The sequence below is a fragment of the Sinocyclocheilus grahami genome, unplaced genomic scaffold, assembly GCF_001515645.1.
Source record: "Sinocyclocheilus grahami isolate Dianchi unplaced genomic scaffold, SAMN03320097.WGS_v1.1 scaffold1239.1, whole genome shotgun sequence".
Classification (NCBI taxonomy): Eukaryota; Metazoa; Chordata; class Actinopteri; order Cypriniformes; family Cyprinidae; genus Sinocyclocheilus; species Sinocyclocheilus grahami.
In genome coordinates this window covers 19,670-37,686 of record NW_015506418.1, presented here as the reverse complement: position 1 = coordinate 37,686, position 18,017 = coordinate 19,670, and the positions used below count along the sequence as shown (strand labels likewise).

The following is an 18,017-nucleotide window of genomic DNA, read 5'->3' as shown; positions in this document are numbered from 1 at the left end:
CACACTCTCTCTCACTCACACACACACACACACACACACGCACGCACACACACACACACACACACACACACACACTCTTAATCTCTTAATGAAGCTAATGTCGTATTAACCTGCTGAACTGAGCGTCAGTCAGATCAGATTCTGTCCTTCCCTGAATATAAAAGCATCAGACTCTTCCTCAGAAACCCTGAGGTTCATAATACTCGACTCTGGACGCTTTTTTGATCCACTTGACTACTGTATATATATATATATATATAAATAATATATTATATATTTAAAAATATAGATAAACCCGACAAATAAGTTTTTAACAGTTCCAGTCTCACAATAAATGTTTAGTTTAGATTTATCGATTGAGCTTTTCAACATCCACATTTAGAAGCTGTTTGGGATAAAAGTGTCTAAATTAAATTCAAATGTAAAGCTTTAGGTTTTATACTTTCAAGTGCTGATCATTTATTTTCCTCCAAGCTTGGAAGCGGTTTTAATGTTTAGAAAAACCATTTGAGTTCTTTTTTAAGGTAATATATATATATATATATATATATTTTTTTTTAAATAGACCCAATTATTATATATTATACCCGTACAACTCATTTGAGTTCATGAAGGTTTATGTAAGCTGCCGTTCATGATGGACTTCGTCAGGAAAACATTCCATTTGAGCAGATTGTTCTGTTTTTAGGCAAAGTCTGAGCTCTTGTCTAATCAAATGATGAATATAATTTGAGTTTTGATATTCCAGTACAAAATTCAAATGTAGTTTTTCAGCCATTTTGACAGCCCTACGACCTGTAGTCACATTACAGGCCTTTTCCCTGAAGCACACAATCATGAGCACACAAATGCACCGTAATTGACTTCAGTTATACATTTAATTGACTTTGTTTGAGGAAATGTTTCAAATGGCTGGAAATCTCAAAATGGTTTAAGCAAAAAACAAAAGCACACCCAGAATAAGTGAGTTTGACAGCATCTTTAATAGAAAAGAGCAAAGTGTTTTACAAGCCAACACACTACACCGTGACAGATCCAGCATGTTTAGCCAGTTTAAACAGCACAAGTGAAGCCTATTTACAAGCACTAGATTCAGTGTAACAACTCTGACTGACGATGAGCCCCTTTCTGGACGATAAACGAGTCGAGGAAAAACGAGGGAGTGAGTTTAGTGCAGATGATCTCCAGCGGATCAGAAGCACCAGAGAAGGACAGATGAAGGTGACGGCGAGGGAAGCATCAAACCCTAACCAGAGCAGACGGCATCCTGGGCTTTGGCTTTGCTCCTGCGGTGTTTGGAAGCCCGAACCTCCTCCACGAGATCCTTCAGATACCGGATCTCTCGGCTGATGGACTCGGCTTTCTCCTGGAGCTGGCGGTTTCTCGTCTCCAGCTCGGCGCACTCGGAGCTCAGCGTCTCCTGCTCGGTGCGTTTCTTCTGCCGGTAGCGCGTCGCGGCCGTTTTGTTCTGCTCCATCTTCTTCAGCTTCTTCTCCACCACTTTAGGAGCACCGGCGCCCGGCTCGGGTCTGGAGTAGGGTTTGGTTCTGGAGGAGCCCGTGGGCTTCGGCGAGGGTTCGGGATCTGATCCGGAGACGGAGATCCCGCTGTCGCTGTCGGATGAATCGCTGCCTCTCGCCTCCTCTGTGGGACTAGCGAGCGGGAGCACTGACACCTCGCTGCCCAGCTCCAGCGTGAAGCTCAGATCCGGAGACGGAGGCTCAGACTTCATCTCCACAGGCTCCTGCGCTGGCTCCGGGAGGGGAAGGTCAAAGGTCAGCGCCAGGTCCAGCTCTGTTGAGCCGAACGGGAGCGAATCCAGGTCCAGATCCATGTCGGTGTGCAGGCAAGCCAGCAGCTCTTCTGGAGAACCGGGAGGCTCGTCTGAATCACATGATCCGATGAGAGAATCCAGGTCAAAGTCATTCAGGTCTAACTTCTCCGTCATCCAATCCATGCAAGAAAACACACCGCCTGCTGGAGGAGGAAACGGACAAGAGTTCAGTAAAGACGACTCATTTTAAAATGGTATAAACTTCTGTGTAAAGATAAACTACTAGCTACTAGAAGAGGGAAACTCCCTTAAACGTGTAAGCACTGCAGCCCAACTAACCCAAACTAATCTGAAAACCTGGGACACTATTATAGTTTATCAATATATTTCTTATATTTTCAAATTCCACATAATTTTTAATTTTTGGTGATTTACCGTTTTCTACATAAAATCATCCTTCATAAAGATGCATTCTATGAAAATCTAACCTTTATATCTTTAATATTGACTGAAGTAAGGCCATGTCAAAGATTGAAATCATAGTGAAATTAATGGCTGAAATCAAACTTGGATGCTTCTCATAATTAGATTGAGACTTTAGCCTGGATTTCACAGACGGGGTCACATTTAGTTTTGGCAATTCTATTGGTTTGTCACTATAGTTTATAATTTTTTCAGTTTTAGATTAGCACATCAACTTAAAGTAAATGCATACAACAAGTTTAAGTTATTCATTTTTACATTATTCCGGTTAATGTTTATTTCATTTAACGAAATAGTTTATCATTTTGGCTTATATACACACACAACAACTCTGCTTCCGTTCAGTGTTCACCTACAAAGTGCTAGTAATTCTCTGAAAAATAACATGCAACACATTATAGTGCATTTGGTTTTACTAATGGTTCCATTTAGAATCCGTTTTAGTAATTTAGTTGGGCTTTTGCTTTTTTTTTTTTAATGTGCCTATATAATTTATAAATTTATTTCAGTTTTGATTTTAGTACATCAAGTTAAACAAATTTTTTTCACATTTAATGAACTTTAATAACGCAGGTGCCATTCAACTGAACCGTATGAAAAGCAAACACAAATCTGTCCATGAGTGTGACGCATTGAGTTTTCAGTGCAAATGAGTGTGACGCATTGAGTTCAGTGCAAATGAGTGTGACGCACTGAGTTTTCAGTGCAAATGAGTGTGACGCATTGTGTTTTCAGTGCAAATGAGTGTGACGCATTGAGTTTTCAGTGCAAATGAGTGTGACGCATTGAGTTTTCAGTTGCAAATGAGTGTGACGCACTGTGTTTTCAGTGCAAATGAGTGTGACGCACTGTGTTTTCAGTGCAAATGAGTGTGACGCATTGAGTTTTCAGTGCAAATGAGTGTGACGCATTGAGTTTTCAGTGCAAATGAGTGTGACGCACTGTGTTTTCAGTGCAAATGAGTGTGACGCATTGAGTTTTCAGTGCAAATGAGTGTGACGCACTGTGTTCAGTGCAAATGCGTGTAAAGTGTCACCTTTGCTCTGCTTGGGCTCGGTTTGCGGCGGCCAGGAGAGCGCCAGCAGCTCTGATTTGCACCCTAGAGAAGCGTGACGAGAGGGAGAGAGGGGCGAGAGAGAGGAGGAAGAGGAGAGGGGCGACGATGACCCCTCCGACAGAGCGCTCTCCTCATCTTCGTCCAGAAGGGGCCCAAAGGGGTCAACCATCAGAGATGAGGGCCCCAGGATCAGGGCCCCCACATCCTCCAGACTCATCTGAGACACCACAGACATGGCAGAGGGTCAGTGGCGAAGCGGAGCGGGTCAGGGGTTCTGGTGAGCTGGTGAACGGTGTGGTTATGCTGTCTACAGCAGCAGAGCTGTGGGTGGATGCCACAAGGGACCTGAAAGAAAGCAGGCGAGACAACGTTACAGAGAAGGAACGAGACGCTCACACCGGACCGAAGTACGAAAGCGGAAACGAGGCTCTTCGAGTGATCCTAACTGATGTTTTGAAGTTCTAGTCTGAGAACACTACTGAAAACTAACTGCGGCTGGAAATTCTGAGCAACAATCAAAAAGTCTTTATTGGGGCATGCGTCCACATTCACACACTTTACAACAAATCACACTCCTATGCATATAAGAACAAAAAGGAATCAGTTATCGATTCCCAACCCTTGCCAGAGGGAAGATTTAACGGAACAAAAACTGGATTTCAATTCACTTCCTTGCACTGGATAACCAGTTTACCAGCACTTTAAACCAGTTTATCCAGTCTCTAAACCGCAGAGGGGCGTTCCAGTTAAACCTGCCACCTGGGAGGAACTGGAGCAGCCCACACACACTAATACTGACCAACTTAACCGCCGCCTCCTCACTGGTATTAACCCAATGACTAGCTGACCTTTAACAGGAATTACCCCGCCCTTCCAGATAACGTTTCCTAATATGGTCGTAAGCACGGGAAGCCCCGCCCCCTGGTTCCTGCGCGAGATGAAGGTGTCCCTCCCGCCATTTCAAGCGCTAAGCACGCGCGCCATTTTAAGGTGCCACGTTGCCGCTCCGCGACAAAAAAAACAAAAATAAAACCGCGCGAAGAATCAAAACAAACGCTCAGAAACACTTCACAAAGCTACACTGTGATACTGCTAAACGTCAAGCTAGGCTAGTTAAACTACTACTAACAAACAGCACCGCCTTTAAAAACTTCGACGAGTTCTTGACATACTAAATCAAACGTCAAAGGCTGAGAAATACTTACGCCATTTTGCCAATTAGAGCCAGTGCACTTGACCGCTGCACTGCTGGATTCGCCGCTGCGCTTGTCGCCGCTGCACGCCGCTAGACTGCCATGATCCCCGCGCGAGAGCTGCGTGCGGAGAGAGCGGAGCGCGGGAGAGAAACAGCGAGAGACGCGGCAGCGCCCCGCTTATATACGCGCGCATCACACCCACCCCGTGCGCTTCCGCCGCGCGTATCACTCCGCCAGTGTCTGCTCGCTGATTGGCCTCTGCGCCTGTCAAAAGTTACCAAACAAATAGTACCTAAACATTTACGTTCGCACAGGATGTAGGTCGTGCGCGCGGAGCTCAGACAAGAAATAGTTTAGATAGTCCGAATAAATAACATTTTAGGAGCGATATTCTTTCAGATTTTATTAGCAAGAGAAGCTGATGCTAAGTTTAAAGACAGAATGGACAGTGTTAAATACACTAGTGCTAGTAATTCAATCAGGCAGACATTACATCTCAGGAAAATCTTTTTATTGTAATTATTTTGACACATTTGCAAAGGTACAGCACGAGAATACACGCCTACACAAGAGTGGAATAGAGTTATAAGAAACTGAAGAAGTCTGACCTCATTACTTTTTAATTTAATTTACAAGAGAATGTATTGAGTGACAGCTCTGGTGTTGCCATGGTGACAGAACTCAGAAGGTGTTACTGTAGCTCTAAAATAAATATGAATATGCATTAATCATCTCACACACAACCCCCCCCCCCCACACACACACAGATTCAGCATTCCTCAAAATGAATAAAAATAATGCAGCTCAAGAATATGACGCAAACCTTCAATAATTAAATGATAAACAGCACAAATATGCTTTATGTATTTAATCCCATTCTATTAGCTTCTGAGCTCTGAAGATGCAGTTCAAGCGTACTAATAAGCACACATTACTCTAGACGAACACTTGTGTCTTTGTTTCTTGCTGACGTGTGTTAAATGTCTTCTTCTGCATTCTACTGTACTTTCCCTTCAGCCTGAGGCGCATTCATTTCACTTCTGCTGTGAAAGGCTTTTATATTTGCCACAAATATAACTTTTTTATCTTAAAAACAAACAAGCAAGCCCTGCCCAGATTTAAAAAGTAACGCAAAAGTAGCATAATGCATTACTTTCCACAAAAAGTAACTAAGTAACGTAATTACTTTTTATGGAGTAACGCATTACTTTTAAAAGTAACTTTCCCCAGCACTGCACATGAAATGCTCAAAATATTCTAGTGATTCAGTCTCAGGAGGATCTTTTTATTATTCTGAATACAACACAAGAACACATGTCTACAAGAGAGCAGCAAACACCAAACGAAGAAACAACCCTTTCCTCGTATCTCTCTCGTGTCCATCAGCTCTGCAAGCTGCTCTGGCACTCCTTTAAGATTGTTTCCACCTTCTTCTTGACCCGATTTTTCTTGACTTTGTTGGTGATGGCGGCCGAGGCCCCCGTGACCCCGCCAGCGGCCGCGACCCCCGTGAGGGCCAGAGATGCTCCCAGAGTCACGGGGGACCGCTCCTGTGGCTCCTCCGGTGATGCCAGCGATCTTCAGGCCTGTGTGCGTCGTATCCACACCATCAGCCTCTTCCTGCAGCTCCGTAATCTGTCTTTCTAGAGCGCTTTTATAGCTTGGTGTTTGTGAAACTCTCACCAGTGTGCATGAAGGACCTGCACAGACAAAAGACAAATGAAGCAGAATGAAGCATGTTCTCGTCCTGCTGTTATACAGATGGCTGAATTAATCAATCCGTACCACTTTTTATGTATATTTTTGTATATACACACTACCGGTCAAAGGTTTGGGGTCAGTAAGGCTTGTGATGTGTTTTAAAGACGTCTCTTCGGCTCATCACGGCTGCATTTATTTGATCAAAAATACAGGAAAAAATGTGATATTGCAAAATGTTAATACGATATAAAATAATGGTTTCTATGTGAATATGTCTTAAACTGTAATGTATGTCTGTGATGCGCAGCTGTATTTTCAGCATCATTCCTCCAGTCTTCAGTGTCTCATGATCTTCAGAAATCAGTATAATATGCTGCTTTATTATTAGATATTATATAAAAATATTTTTTTGGAAACTGATACTTTTTTCAGGATTCTTTGAGGAATAAAAAGTTAAAAAGAACAGCATTTATTCAAAATATAAATCTTTTCTAACAATATAAATCTTTGCTATCACTTCTTATCAATGCAACGCATCCTCGCTGAATAAAAGCTTTAATTTCTTTCAAAAAAAAGAAAGAATAAAAATTGACCGACTCCAAACTTTTGAACGCTAGTGTAGTTGAACTGTAAGATTTCGGTTTTGAACAAATGCTCTTCTTTTAAACTTTTTATTCATCAAAGAATCCTGAAAAAAAGTATCACAGTTTCCCAAAACAATATGAAGCAGCACAACTGATAATAATCAGCATATTATACTGATTTCTGAAGATCATGTGACACTGAAGACTGGAGGAATGATGCTGAAAATACAGCTGCACATCACAGAAATACATTACAGTTTAATGTATATTAAAATAGAAAAACGTTATTTTACATCATAATAATATTTCACGGTATCACATTTTTTCTGCAGCCTCGATGAGCAGAAGACACTCCTTTCTTCTGATCTAAACTTATGTTACAGATGAAGAATGTGTGTATTTGTCCGGATCCACTTTACCTGAAGTCTGAATCTGAGACCACTGTAGATTCTCCTGAACAGTTCTGTTTCAATGTCTTAGTGACAGAAAGTGTGGAAATTGAAAGAAAAAAAAATGATGCCAACTTGAAAAGCTGCAGGAAAACATGCAGTTGTCGCATGCAGTATTTTGTGTAATTTGTCTTGTTTTATTATTAGACAGAAAAGTAGCGAACACACTCGTCAAGGATAATAACACAATACAGTTCAAAGTAAACTTGTTTCTGTTGTGGTCCTTGATGCTTCCGCTAACAGGTACAGCTGGCACTGCCTTATAAATAAAGATTACTAGATTATCTCTTACTCGAAGTGTTTCCCATCCGAAAGCATTTCTTTTCCTGCTGGAAAGAGAGCAAAGCTTCAGTCACACTTCGTTTATTATAAAGAGAAGATGCACTGTAGATGTTTGAGACGCTGGATCAACAGCATCTTTGTATCGTGTCTGTCTGCGGTTAGTTAGTGGAGGATGTTGCTATAGTTACTGTGGCTCTCTACACCTGTGAGCAGAATCCACTAAAACACACCCAGATGAAGACACATTTCTGAAGAGAAAAGACACTTGGTCTGTGACTGAATCAAGGTTGATCAGAGTTGTAGAATCACAAGAAAGTGTCTAAGGAAGGTAAATGGCACTCAGATGGAGTTTATACCTGTGGCTCGCTGTTCTGGAATCGTTTACTCAAATGATCCTCCAGATCTGCTTTGAAAATGACATCCTTCTGCATTTTGAGATGGAAACTCACAATGCCGGGATGAAAAGTCATGATTTAATATCAGTATTTATTCATGAATGGGCATTATGGGTTGTGTGCTTTAATCATGTTTGTGTGTACCTCAGAACAGCGTGAAATGAGCTCTCGAGGGCTTCCGGTTCCGGGTTTAGTCCTCGGTTGTAGAAGTGGAGGAACCACGCGTTTCTCATACACATTCTCTCTCTTCAACGCGGAAAACAAAGCAGACCCTTTAGGTAATGATGCACAAGAAACTCAATAGTATTCAGCTAGTTGTAGAGGAACTGAGCTTTTCTTTCATTTATAAAGTGGAGAGTTCCGGTGCTTGGCTCTGATTGGCTGAGCCGCGTTCGAAGCTGTTGTAAATGACTCTACAAAGTAACACACACCTTTGTTTACGTTTGTGTGTTGCTCGGCAACCACTTTGTAGCAACCACAACTGTTTCTGAGGAGCTACATTGTTTGGTGGAAGAACACTGTATTTATTAATATCATTACACTTTATTTGCTCCGTTTTATTTTGTGAAACCTTGCTACGTATAACCGTTTTATAAAAGCAATAACCCCCGTGAAGCCGTGGTTTACAGTGAATTTATAACAGCTAAGGGGCGCTGTTAGGCACGACCGACTGCAGCCAGAAGCATCAGCATCTTCAGGTCTGAGACAGTGATTCAGTGCACAGAAAGACCGGTTTAACTGCTCCTTCGTCTGATCACTCATCATTCAGTCTTTCACTATCCTCCTAATCTGTTTGGCTTGACCGATTCTTAAACATGCTGATGATAATCGATGACGATTGCTTGCGTGGCCCTGGAGCCAACCGAGGAGCAGGTTTAGGAGCAGAACGCTGAAGAACAGATCAGAAATCTTTCAGAACGACATGCGTCTCAAAACCGCTGGAAGAACCTGAACTTCAGGGTCTCGAAAAACACAGTGAGCCCAAAGAACTAAAGCCCATCAGAATGAAACCCCGGCGATAAAAGTGTGAATTTGTAGTTTGGATTTATTTGGGTTTTCTTCTTCTCTTTTAGTTTGTAATCAGTATTTCATTGATAATATGACACATTTGGCTTTCGTAAATTACCCAAGTGGTGCTCATGCTAATATAGTAAACATACTAAACATATAACATGACATTAGCCAACAATACATTGTTTGGGTCAAAATTATACATTTCTCTTTTATGCCAAAAATCATTAGGATATTAAGTAAAGATCATGTTCCATGAAGATATTTAGTAAATGTCCTACCGTAAATATATCAAAACTTAATGTTTGATTAGTAATATGCATTGCTAAGAACTTCATTTGGACAACTTTAAAGATGATTTTCTCAATATTTAGATTTTTTTGCACCCTCAGATTCCAGATTTTCAAATATTGTCCGATCCTAACAAACCATACATCAATGGAAAGCTCATTTATTCAGCTTTCAGATGATGCATACATCTCAGTTTCAGAAAAATGTACCCTTATGACTGGTTTTGTGCTCCAGGGTCACACATTATCATCACAGATCCGTCATATTAATTATGCTTGGCAGTGGAAACACATGGAATTAAAAGCGCTGTATGTAATACAGACACCTGCAGGTTTAGAATGACGTTTTAGGTTTTAGAATGACTTACGTCGTCCATCGTCTGCAGATGTTTAACGCTCACAGCTGTGTTTCTGTCTGTCTGCAGAAGTGTGAGACAGATCAGCTCTAAAGCCGCCATGGCACTCAATCATCAGTTAAAACACTTTCACTTACAACACAAAGAAGCGTTCACAAACATCATGTGTCGGTTTATTTTGGAATTCATAGTTTAAATGCTTTAGAAAATAAAGGAGATTCTTTACTTAAACTTGAAGAACCAGTAAAGACTGCTTTAATGGCATGAGATTTAAACATTTGATTTGAGTTCACATGTAGCTTTGAGAGCATCTTCGTGTTTGTGTGCTACTATAAGATAGAAAAACAGCTCTTAAGATGAAGATGAAGAACCTGTCCGTTCCACAAAAGATTCTTTATAGTGGAAAAAAGGTCATTCACAGGTCATTCACACTAAGAAAGAAAAGTTTGTTCCATCACTGAAGAGTATGGAAGCCCGTTTCTGCCACTTTTTCTCAGAATCGCAAGTTTGTATCATGCAATCGTGAGATGAAAAAGTCGCAATTACTTTTTTTATTCAGTGGCAGAAACGGGCTTCCATACTAAAGTTCTTTGATGAACCAAAAAAGTTCTTCTGTGGCATTACTGCAAAAACCCAAACCGGTGTGAATCCAAAATGTGTCCAACAGAAAGCTCTGATGATGAGAAAGTGTCATAAAATAAAGCATGTTTTCACAGTGACGCCAGAAGAACATTTTAAGTAAAGAACCATTTGTGGAATGGAAAGATGAAAGATGTGAAGTTCTTCATGGAACCAGATGGAAGCATGGTGTGATGGGCTCTCCAGCACTGAGACTCTCAGCAGAGCATGTTTTTGATGCGTATGAGCTGGTCGATGTTCTCTTTGAGTTTCAGAGCCACCTCTCGGATCTTAGCGGCGAACACGCTCTCCGAGCCTCTCTTCAGCCTCTGCGCGTCGTCTTTAGTGAAGTACGAATCCAGATCCGCTGCGAACGCCTGCACGACGCGACTGTTTTCACTCAGCGCGTCGAGGACGTCAGAGTTTCCGAGCCGCTCCGCCAGCATCAGCACGTCTCTTGCGTCAGCGTCGACCGCGAGCGATGCGAGCGACGCGAGCTCCGGCCTCCTCAGGTGCTCCATGCCGCTGATGATGAACTTCAGGCACTCCTCCACGTCCTCCATCTGGCTCTGATAGTTCCGGAGGATCTTCTCCACCTTCCTCCGGTCCTGAGTCTTTCTGACTTTCTTGCTGATGGCTGCTGACGCTCCGGTGACGCCTCCGGCCGCCGCCACACCGACGCCGATCCCCGCCACGGCCAGCGAGGCTCCGAGGGTCATGGGCGCCAGAGCGATGCCCGCTAGTATAGCCGCCGTTCCGATGGCCCCCGTGGTGCCGCCCGTGATGCCCGCGATGCGCGTTTTCTTCACCGTCTTGTCCAGTTCGTCGGCGATGCAGTTGAGCTGAGTGATGAAGTTCATCATGCCGGTGCCGCGGAGAAACAGAACCTGCTGGTAGAGCTGAACCCCTGACCGGACCCGCTGAACCGTCTGAGCGAACCGTCTAGCGGAGAAAGCAGACGCACACTGAAGCGGGTCACTTTCTACAGCAGATCCCACTGAAGTCTGCAGCTTACCTGCACTGATCATGCTCCTCCTGCTGCTCCTCATCAAACACATGATCCCAACCTGCAGGACGATGAACTTCAGGCACTCCTCCACGTCCTCCATCTGGCTCTGATAGTTCCGGAGGATCTTCTCCACCTTCCTCCGGTCCTGAGTCTTTCTGACTTTCTTGCTGATGGCTGCTGACGCTCCGGTGACGCCTCCGGCCGCCGCCACACCGACGCCGATCCCCGCCACGGCCAGCGAGGCTCCGAGGGTCATGGGCGCCAGAGCGATGCCCGCTAGTATAGCCGCCGTTCCGATGGCCCCCGTGGTGCCGCCCGTGATGCCCGCGATGCGCGTTTTCTTCACCGTCTTGTCCAGTTCGTCGGCGATGCAGTTGAGCTGAGTGATGAAGTTCATCATGCCGGTGCCGCGGAGAAACAGAACCTGCTGGTAGAGCTGAACCCCTGACCGGACCCGCTGAACCGTCTGAGCGAACCGTCTAGCGGAGAAAGCAGACGCACACTGAAGCGGGTCACTTTCTACAGCAGATCCCACTGAAGTCTGCAGCTTACCTGCACTGATCATGCTCCTCCTGCTGCTCCTCATCAAACACATGATCCCAACCTGCAGGACACACACACACACACACATTTCTCAGTACATTCAAACTGTGTAAAATAGATTTACGAAAGGAAACGAGGCTGAAATGTTACAATGCCAATAAAAATAAACAGCTTTCCTACCTGGCAAAAGCCCACTTTTGACACGCAGACCTGTGTCTGACTCCTGCAGAGACAAAACCATCATCAAACCTGACTTCAGCATCATTCATGAGGACTAGAGAGAGTAGAGATGCTTTACCATCAAACCGGAGGATGAGAAGCGCTTCCCCTTCCCTGCACAATCAGCTCCTCCATCCTGAAGAGTCACAAATCAGTCAGTGAAGAAATACAAAATAAAGCAGCTTCTGAAAGCATCTGGACACTTTAGTCACACTTGTGTCATTTAGAGACAAAATATCAAAGCAAGTGTTATTAACTGTAAAGAAACAAATGTAACAAATAAAACAATGTAATGCCGGGATTGGCTCAGAGAGAAGCTTTTGCATCATTAATGAATATTAAGTGTCAGATGAGAACTAAACTCGAAGTGATCTGAGTGTTTTCTGTAGAGCTGCTCAAAGCTGAATCTCGCATCAATGGTTCTGTGTATTACTGTGAAGCTGCTGTGCTGTATAAAGTGCAAGAGAAGTGTTTTGAAGCGCGTCTGGTGTGTGTAAATACGGTTTTCCGCTGGTCCAGCAGCACTGAGATGTCCTCATACAGGTGCTGATCCGGGTCACTCCTGACCGGTTGTGATGAAGCGGGACGGGGGGGAATCGGAGGTGCCCGGATCTCTCTGTAACCCTCGTCTGCTGGAGGAGCGTCACATGAAGCTGTGGTTAGACTGGGTTTGCTGGGAACTGGCGGCTTCACCTGAGACAAAATCAGAATCAGCATCCAGAAGCAATAATGAAAGCATTTCAGTGTGAGTGACTAATGAACCGTTAATAACCTCCACTGTGGCTTTTACATCTCTTTCTCGACTCATGCTTTACACAACATTAGATTTATGGTTTGATTTCCAAATGATAACAGAGTTCATGTGACGACAGTGTAGTGATCATTGCATTCATTTCACATCATAAGCGGTTTAAATAAAGAATACAGTAAAGAGTGTGAAGTACCGTACTCTGGGGTCGGTATTGTCATACTTTTATTCATCAGGGGCGCATTAAATTGATCAAAAGTGTCAGTAAAGACATTTATAATGTTACAAAATGTTTCTACTTCAAATAAATGCTGTTCTTTTGAACTTACTGTTCATCTGTGAATCCTGAAAAATAAAATGCATCACAGTTTCCACAAAAATATTGTGCAGCACGACTGTTTTCAGCATTGATAATAATCAGAAAGGTTTCTCGAGCAGCAGATCAGCATATTATACTGATTTCTGAAGATCATGTGACACTGAAGACTGGAGAAATGATGCTGAAAATACAGAAATACATTACAGTTTAACAGATATTCACTTAGAAAACAGCTGTATTACATCATAATAATATTGCACATTTTGTACTGTGTTTTTGATCAAATAAATGCAGCCCTGGTGAGCAGAAGAGACTCTTTCAGACGCTCGAGCGCTAGTGTAGTAATGATTTAGTGAAGCTCTGGAGGGAATCTTTACTCTGTCCGGCAGCACTTGCTGATAAAGAGGCACGCAGTGATGGTCAGTCTGAGCCGCTGCTGTGCCAGACGAGGATGAACGACCATCAGAACAGAGCATGATCCTCCTCTGAGACCAGTACAAACTGTTACTCAACAGAAAACAATACACAGAGATTGATCTTTACGTTTAAGCACAAAACTGTCAAACATGCAACTCTACTACTCCTTCTGGAACTTCTGGAAGTCCTTCTCAGTGAAGACGGATTCCTCCTCTGGTTTGGAGGCGGGCGGATCGGGCCGATGACAGGCGCGCCGCCCCGAGTGCTGCTGGACGATCTAGAGAAAACACAGCAGATATCATGTAACACCCTCACTGACCGAGCGGGAATCTGCAAGTTCTGCCGCATGAAGCTGAAGGAGATCAGACCTTTCCCGTGTCTCTGCTCTGTGTTTTATGATCAGCGGCCAGGAAATACTCCACATTTGACTTCAGCTGACTCTTCTTCTGCTTCTTTCTGTATTCGTCTGAGGAAAACAGAAACATTCATCAGGTGGGACTGAGAATCTGAAGCAGAACCGGTCGTAACGTTAGTGATGGTGTTAGTCTGCCGCTTCTGTGATCAGTAGAGTGAATGAGCAGGTTTCAAGTAGGTTTGAGCAGGTTTTAAGTAGGTTTGAGGAGCTTAAGGGAGTTTTGAGGAAGTCTCAGCAGGTTTTAAGTGGGTTTGAACAGTTTTGAGCAGGTCTGAGGAGCTTAAGGGAGTTTTGAGCAGGTTTTAAGTAGGTTTAAGTAGGTCTGAGGAAGTTTCAGCAGATTCTAAGCAGGTTTGAGGAGCTTAACGGAGTTTTGAGCAGGTTTTAAGTAGGTTTGAGGAGTTTTGAGGAAGTCTGAGGAGGTTTTAAGCAGGTTTGAACAGTTTTGAGCAGGTTTTAAGTAGGTTTAAGCAGGTCTGAGGAAGTTTCAGCAGATTCTAAGCAGGTTTGAGGAGGTCAGACTCACCCAGAGCAGACCGGATGTGCTTGTCTTTGACCGTGTTTGTGCTCCGCGCTGATCCTCCGGGTCGCTGCAGCCGCCGGATCCGCCTCTGAACGCCCTGTTTCTCGCTGCTGATCTGCTCCATCAGCGCGGACTTACGAGAGCCGCTCTTCTCCTGCGTACGCTTCACTCCATCTACAGACACAAGCACATGACATCACTTTTATAGATATCATTTCGCCTACATACCCAAACAATCACAGACTCTTTGGCAAAAGCGATGCACTAATTAACTTACCTTTCTCGCTAAATAATTCAAGTCCTCTTCGGATCACGGATGCTGACATGATCAAACTGACGAACGAGGTGAAAATAAATGTAGATAAATATAGAGTACAAGGGAGCGTTCAGTGTTGACGTGCCATGTGAGCTCAGCGAGTGCGTCACAACAAAGGCTCGGGCAGAAACACGAGCGGCAGCAGCAAAGTTCCGCGTTTGAAGCGTTGAAATAAGTTTCTGAACATATTTTGTTGATTTAATAGGCCATTTAAAACGGTCTGTTGAGTACGGTCCAATATTTCTTTCTTTCTACTTCATTGTTAATATAAGCTTTTGTAATGGGTCAGATCTCAGGCATTTGTTGACCTCTGCTCTGATAAAAGATGATTCATATTAACCTCCGAGTGTCTCAATAACTCTTTCCTCATTTGATAATCATCTTGTGATTGTTTTTAGCTCATCCAGGGACTTTTGACAGCAGTGCTGTGAAAACAGTCCCTGACCCGTGTGTGTTTGCCTCTGTCCAAACTTTCTCAGAAATGTCGAAACGAAAGAGATTTTGAACATTCATCAGGTTCATCACGACTGAAGCTGGTTTTATTGAGATTTTGGAGACAGAAAACACACATCTGGAGTCTGTAAGTTAAAACGCTTTTTCTTTTAACGAGCAGTTCATTTAAAGTAACACAGCATCCAAGAAATCATTGATTAGTTATTAGTTATTATTACTTTGAATGCATTCACAAACGGACAAATACAGTAAATAGATGTATTTCAGTCATTCTCGAGACGTGGGACAAAACAGGTCCAGCAAGGGTTACTGCTATTAGCTTTAAAAATACAAATATTTTCAATTTTAAATGTCACGAGGGATTAATAATAGAATGTATTTAACACAATTATCACCTTCAATTAAATTTTCTCATTATTATACCAAATCTGTGTTTCTTAACGTCCTCTCGCTACGTCTAAAACTGTGTCCACAGAGAAGGGTTCATATGCAATAAAATGGATAAAAAAAATGTTTTTTAATGATGAAAAAGAGCTTGTTTTATCAAAAGCAACACTTAATATCTCCTATCAAAGCAAGGTTGTTTTTTAATGACACATGCATGTTTCATAAGATTTTAAAGTTGCGTCTCCACTTTTTGTCAACACCGTCAGACATTCAATAAAGTGTAATAAACTCAGGGAATATCACTCTAAAGGACCCCTCGCCACATTCAGCTCTGCAGAGTACAGCAGCGTCACACAGGCTCTGCTCAGTTTCATAGTTTTAGAATAGTTTAAATCCTAATGTTAATATTTCCTGTGTCACAGCCATCATACGTCAACACCATCTTCCAATTTCTGAGGAAATTATTGGAAATATTTAGATGATTGTATTCTCCTGAAGCAGGTTCCGTCAGCATCTCGCATCAACAGAAACACATAAAATGCTACCACATGCACTCCACTGGTTTTGTGAAAGAAATGCCTCATTTGTCACCGCCGTCAGATCTAGTGTTCCAGTGATACATCACAAAACTTCAATGCCACTCTTCAATAAAAGCTTTAGAAACAATAACATACTCAGTTTCTTTTAATACAGTAATTGACTGATTCAGTGTATTTGATCGTTAAAATGACTACAAATTCAGGTTTTCGTCACCTCCGTCAGTTGAATATTTTGATAATATTTCATTATGATATTTTATGTTTTTTTAACATGTGAAAGTGTAATCCGTCTGCTAACACCAGAATGTGTTTTGAAATGTTAAAAACATCTCGAATGCTGTTAAAGATAAAGTTGAAATATTACACCATCCAAGCTTAAAAAAAGCACATTTTGTTAAAAAAGAGAAAAGTTGGGAGGTAGTATAGTACATATAAGATACACAAATATAGTTTCATTTGTGTGAGTACAAGGTTTTATTTTTTTAATTTTGCACCCTGTTTTGTCCCACGTCTCAAGAATGACTGATTTATATTTATATTGTTTAAAAATGTAAATGCAAACGCTTAAATGATTTTAAATGCAACTTTTAAAATGCATTCAGCAGCAGTTGCAGATTTCGGTGCTAATTGTGGTATAAATGGAGGATTTTAAAGCATGAATTGTTACTCTCACGTGTTAGTCTTCAGTAATTCGGCACTCTGATGTTAACATGTTCCTTTAAACATAAAATAAATATACGATATATTTGTAGCCTATCATAACTTGTTTGTTGTCACAAGCAAATTACGAGACTTACGAGGTCTGTGTCTATGATAACAACACAGAAGTAGTTTTACATGCGTGCTGTGTGTGTAATACAGTGTTTTTACACAGTCTGGGTTAGGGTTAGGGTTAGGGTTAGGGTTAGGGTTAGGGTTAGAGCAGACGAACACGGCGCATGCGCAGCAGGGGGCGCCAGAGCGACAGGAGCAGCGCACTCATCCTGATATTAATGTCGAATTACTGCAATTCCACGATTGAACTTCTACACAGCGTCCTGCTGGAGCTGGTCATCACAGCTGGGAGTGTTCCCCCTGACCAGCAGATTCAGTTCAATGTTCAGGAGTTGATAAAGAAGCGACAGGGCCTGAAATCGACTCTTTGTTTGTTTGTTTGTTTGTTTTTCGGTAAACGCAAACAAATCCATGTATTCAAATGTGAAGGTAGCTGAAAATGCAATCAACTTTTCATTTTTTAAGCTCATAATTGGTCTTACAAAAGATTGTAATTGTAGCCTAATTACTGAAAGTTACCATAAAGTGTTACTAGTTTTGAAAAGGAAACGGAAACTTTCTAAGTTATTAGAAAACACATATGTGATAACTGTACATTCACCTCTGCTTTGATCATAACTGAGCTAGAATCGCCGAAGAACGTCATTTACTGTGTTTTCGAGTCTCTGATGGACATTTTAAGGAAGAAAAGCGGGGATTTTTAGAGAATCTCTTCTGAGAGAAACAGACCGCAAGGATTTTACCCTTTTATTCTCTTCAAACACAAACAGAGAGAGAGAGTGAAAAAGGAAACCCTTAATCTGGCAAAGCTCGAGTGAATCTAGATCTGAAATGTCGCTTGTGGTGAGATGAAGGCAGCAGGTCAGTGCATTCCTCTAGATCAGCTCTGCTCGGTTAAAAGCTCGGGCAGATGATTTCTCAGGAGAAATGTCGAGGATTTACTGAAGAGAAGCGCTGCAGCCGCAGACTGATGGAGAGATGCTGATGATGATGATGATGATGGTGTTTGATTAGAGGATGGAAAACAGCAGAGGACAGAGAGAAGGATGTGACAGCAGAAGTGTGAGTGACTGATGGAGGATGTAGCGCCTCTTTTCTCGTAAACACACTCTGTGTGTGTGTGTGTGTGAGAGAGAGAGAGAGTGTGTGTGAGTGTGAG

At 42.5% G+C, this 18,017-nt stretch overlaps 4 protein-coding genes across 5 annotated transcripts; all 4 read right to left on the bottom strand.

Moving 5' to 3' along the window:
- Positions 1-960: 960 nt before the first annotated feature.
- On the bottom strand, positions 961-4,674 carry atf4a (activating transcription factor 4a). Of its 2 annotated transcripts, none has more exons than XM_016254358.1 (3): positions 4,520-4,674; positions 3,294-3,659; positions 961-1,977 (listed from the first exon to the last, which is right to left on the bottom strand). In XM_016254358.1, exons 2-3 carry the CDS (start codon positions 3,547-3,549, stop codon positions 1,247-1,249), a joined length of 987 nt encoding a protein of 328 aa, XP_016109844.1. In that variant the 5' UTR covers positions 3,550-3,659; positions 4,520-4,674; the 3' UTR covers positions 961-1,246. The 2 variants fall into 2 exon arrangements, with proteins under 2 accessions (XP_016109844.1, XP_016109845.1); XM_016254359.1 differs by having other exon boundaries at positions 961-1,974.
- Positions 4,675-10,414: 5,740 nt separating this feature from the next.
- LOC107568371 (apolipoprotein L6-like) lies at positions 10,415-11,260 on the bottom strand. Its single transcript, XM_016254326.1, has 2 exons — positions 11,212-11,260; positions 10,415-11,138 (listed from the first exon to the last, which is right to left on the bottom strand). The coding sequence occupies exon 2, from the start codon at positions 11,057-11,059 to the stop codon at positions 10,415-10,417; it is 645 nt and encodes a 214-aa protein (XP_016109812.1). The 5' UTR covers positions 11,060-11,138; positions 11,212-11,260.
- A 3-nt stretch (positions 11,261-11,263) lies between these two features.
- On the bottom strand, positions 11,264-12,775 carry LOC107568370 (uncharacterized; the record flags this gene model as incomplete). The annotated part of the gene is made up of 6 exons (XM_016254325.1): positions 12,758-12,775; positions 12,469-12,660; positions 12,047-12,103; positions 11,929-11,971; positions 11,758-11,809; positions 11,264-11,684 (listed from the first exon to the last, which is right to left on the bottom strand). Coding segments are annotated over exons 1-6 (783 nt in total), but the record flags the coding sequence as incomplete, so codon positions are not given.
- An 835-nt stretch (positions 12,776-13,610) lies between these two features.
- On the bottom strand, positions 13,611-14,827 carry rps19bp1 (ribosomal protein S19 binding protein 1). The gene is made up of 4 exons (XM_016254374.1): positions 14,667-14,827; positions 14,393-14,563; positions 13,820-13,917; positions 13,611-13,728 (listed from the first exon to the last, which is right to left on the bottom strand). Exons 1-4 carry the CDS (start codon positions 14,713-14,715, stop codon positions 13,612-13,614), a joined length of 435 nt encoding a protein of 144 aa, XP_016109860.1. The 5' UTR covers positions 14,716-14,827; the 3' UTR covers position 13,611.
- Between the last annotated feature and the right edge of the window lie 3,190 nt (positions 14,828-18,017).

Excerpts from the sequence above, each read along its gene's own strand:
- atf4a (XM_016254358.1), bottom strand. The coding sequence starts at position 3,549 with ATGTCTGTGGTGTCTCAGATGAGTCTGGAGGATGTGGGGGCCCTGATC. Across the intron at positions 1,978-3,293 it reads CGAGCCCAAGCAGAGCAAAG|CAGGCGGTGTGTTTTCTTGC; the intron begins GTGACACTTTAC and ends TTCCTCCTCCAG.
- LOC107568371 (XM_016254326.1), bottom strand. The coding sequence starts at position 11,059 with ATGATGAACTTCATCACTCAGCTCAACTGCATCGCCGACGAACTGGAC.
- rps19bp1 (XM_016254374.1), bottom strand. The coding sequence starts at position 14,715 with ATGTCAGCATCCGTGATCCGAAGAGGACTTGAATTATTTAGCGAGAAA. Across the intron at positions 13,918-14,392 it reads GCACATCCGGTCTGCTCTGG|ACGAATACAGAAAGAAGCAG; the intron begins GTGAGTCTGACC and ends TGTTTTCCTCAG. Across the intron at positions 13,729-13,819 it reads AGAGCAGAGACACGGGAAAG|ATCGTCCAGCAGCACTCGGG; the intron begins GTCTGATCTCCT and ends TGTTTTCTCTAG.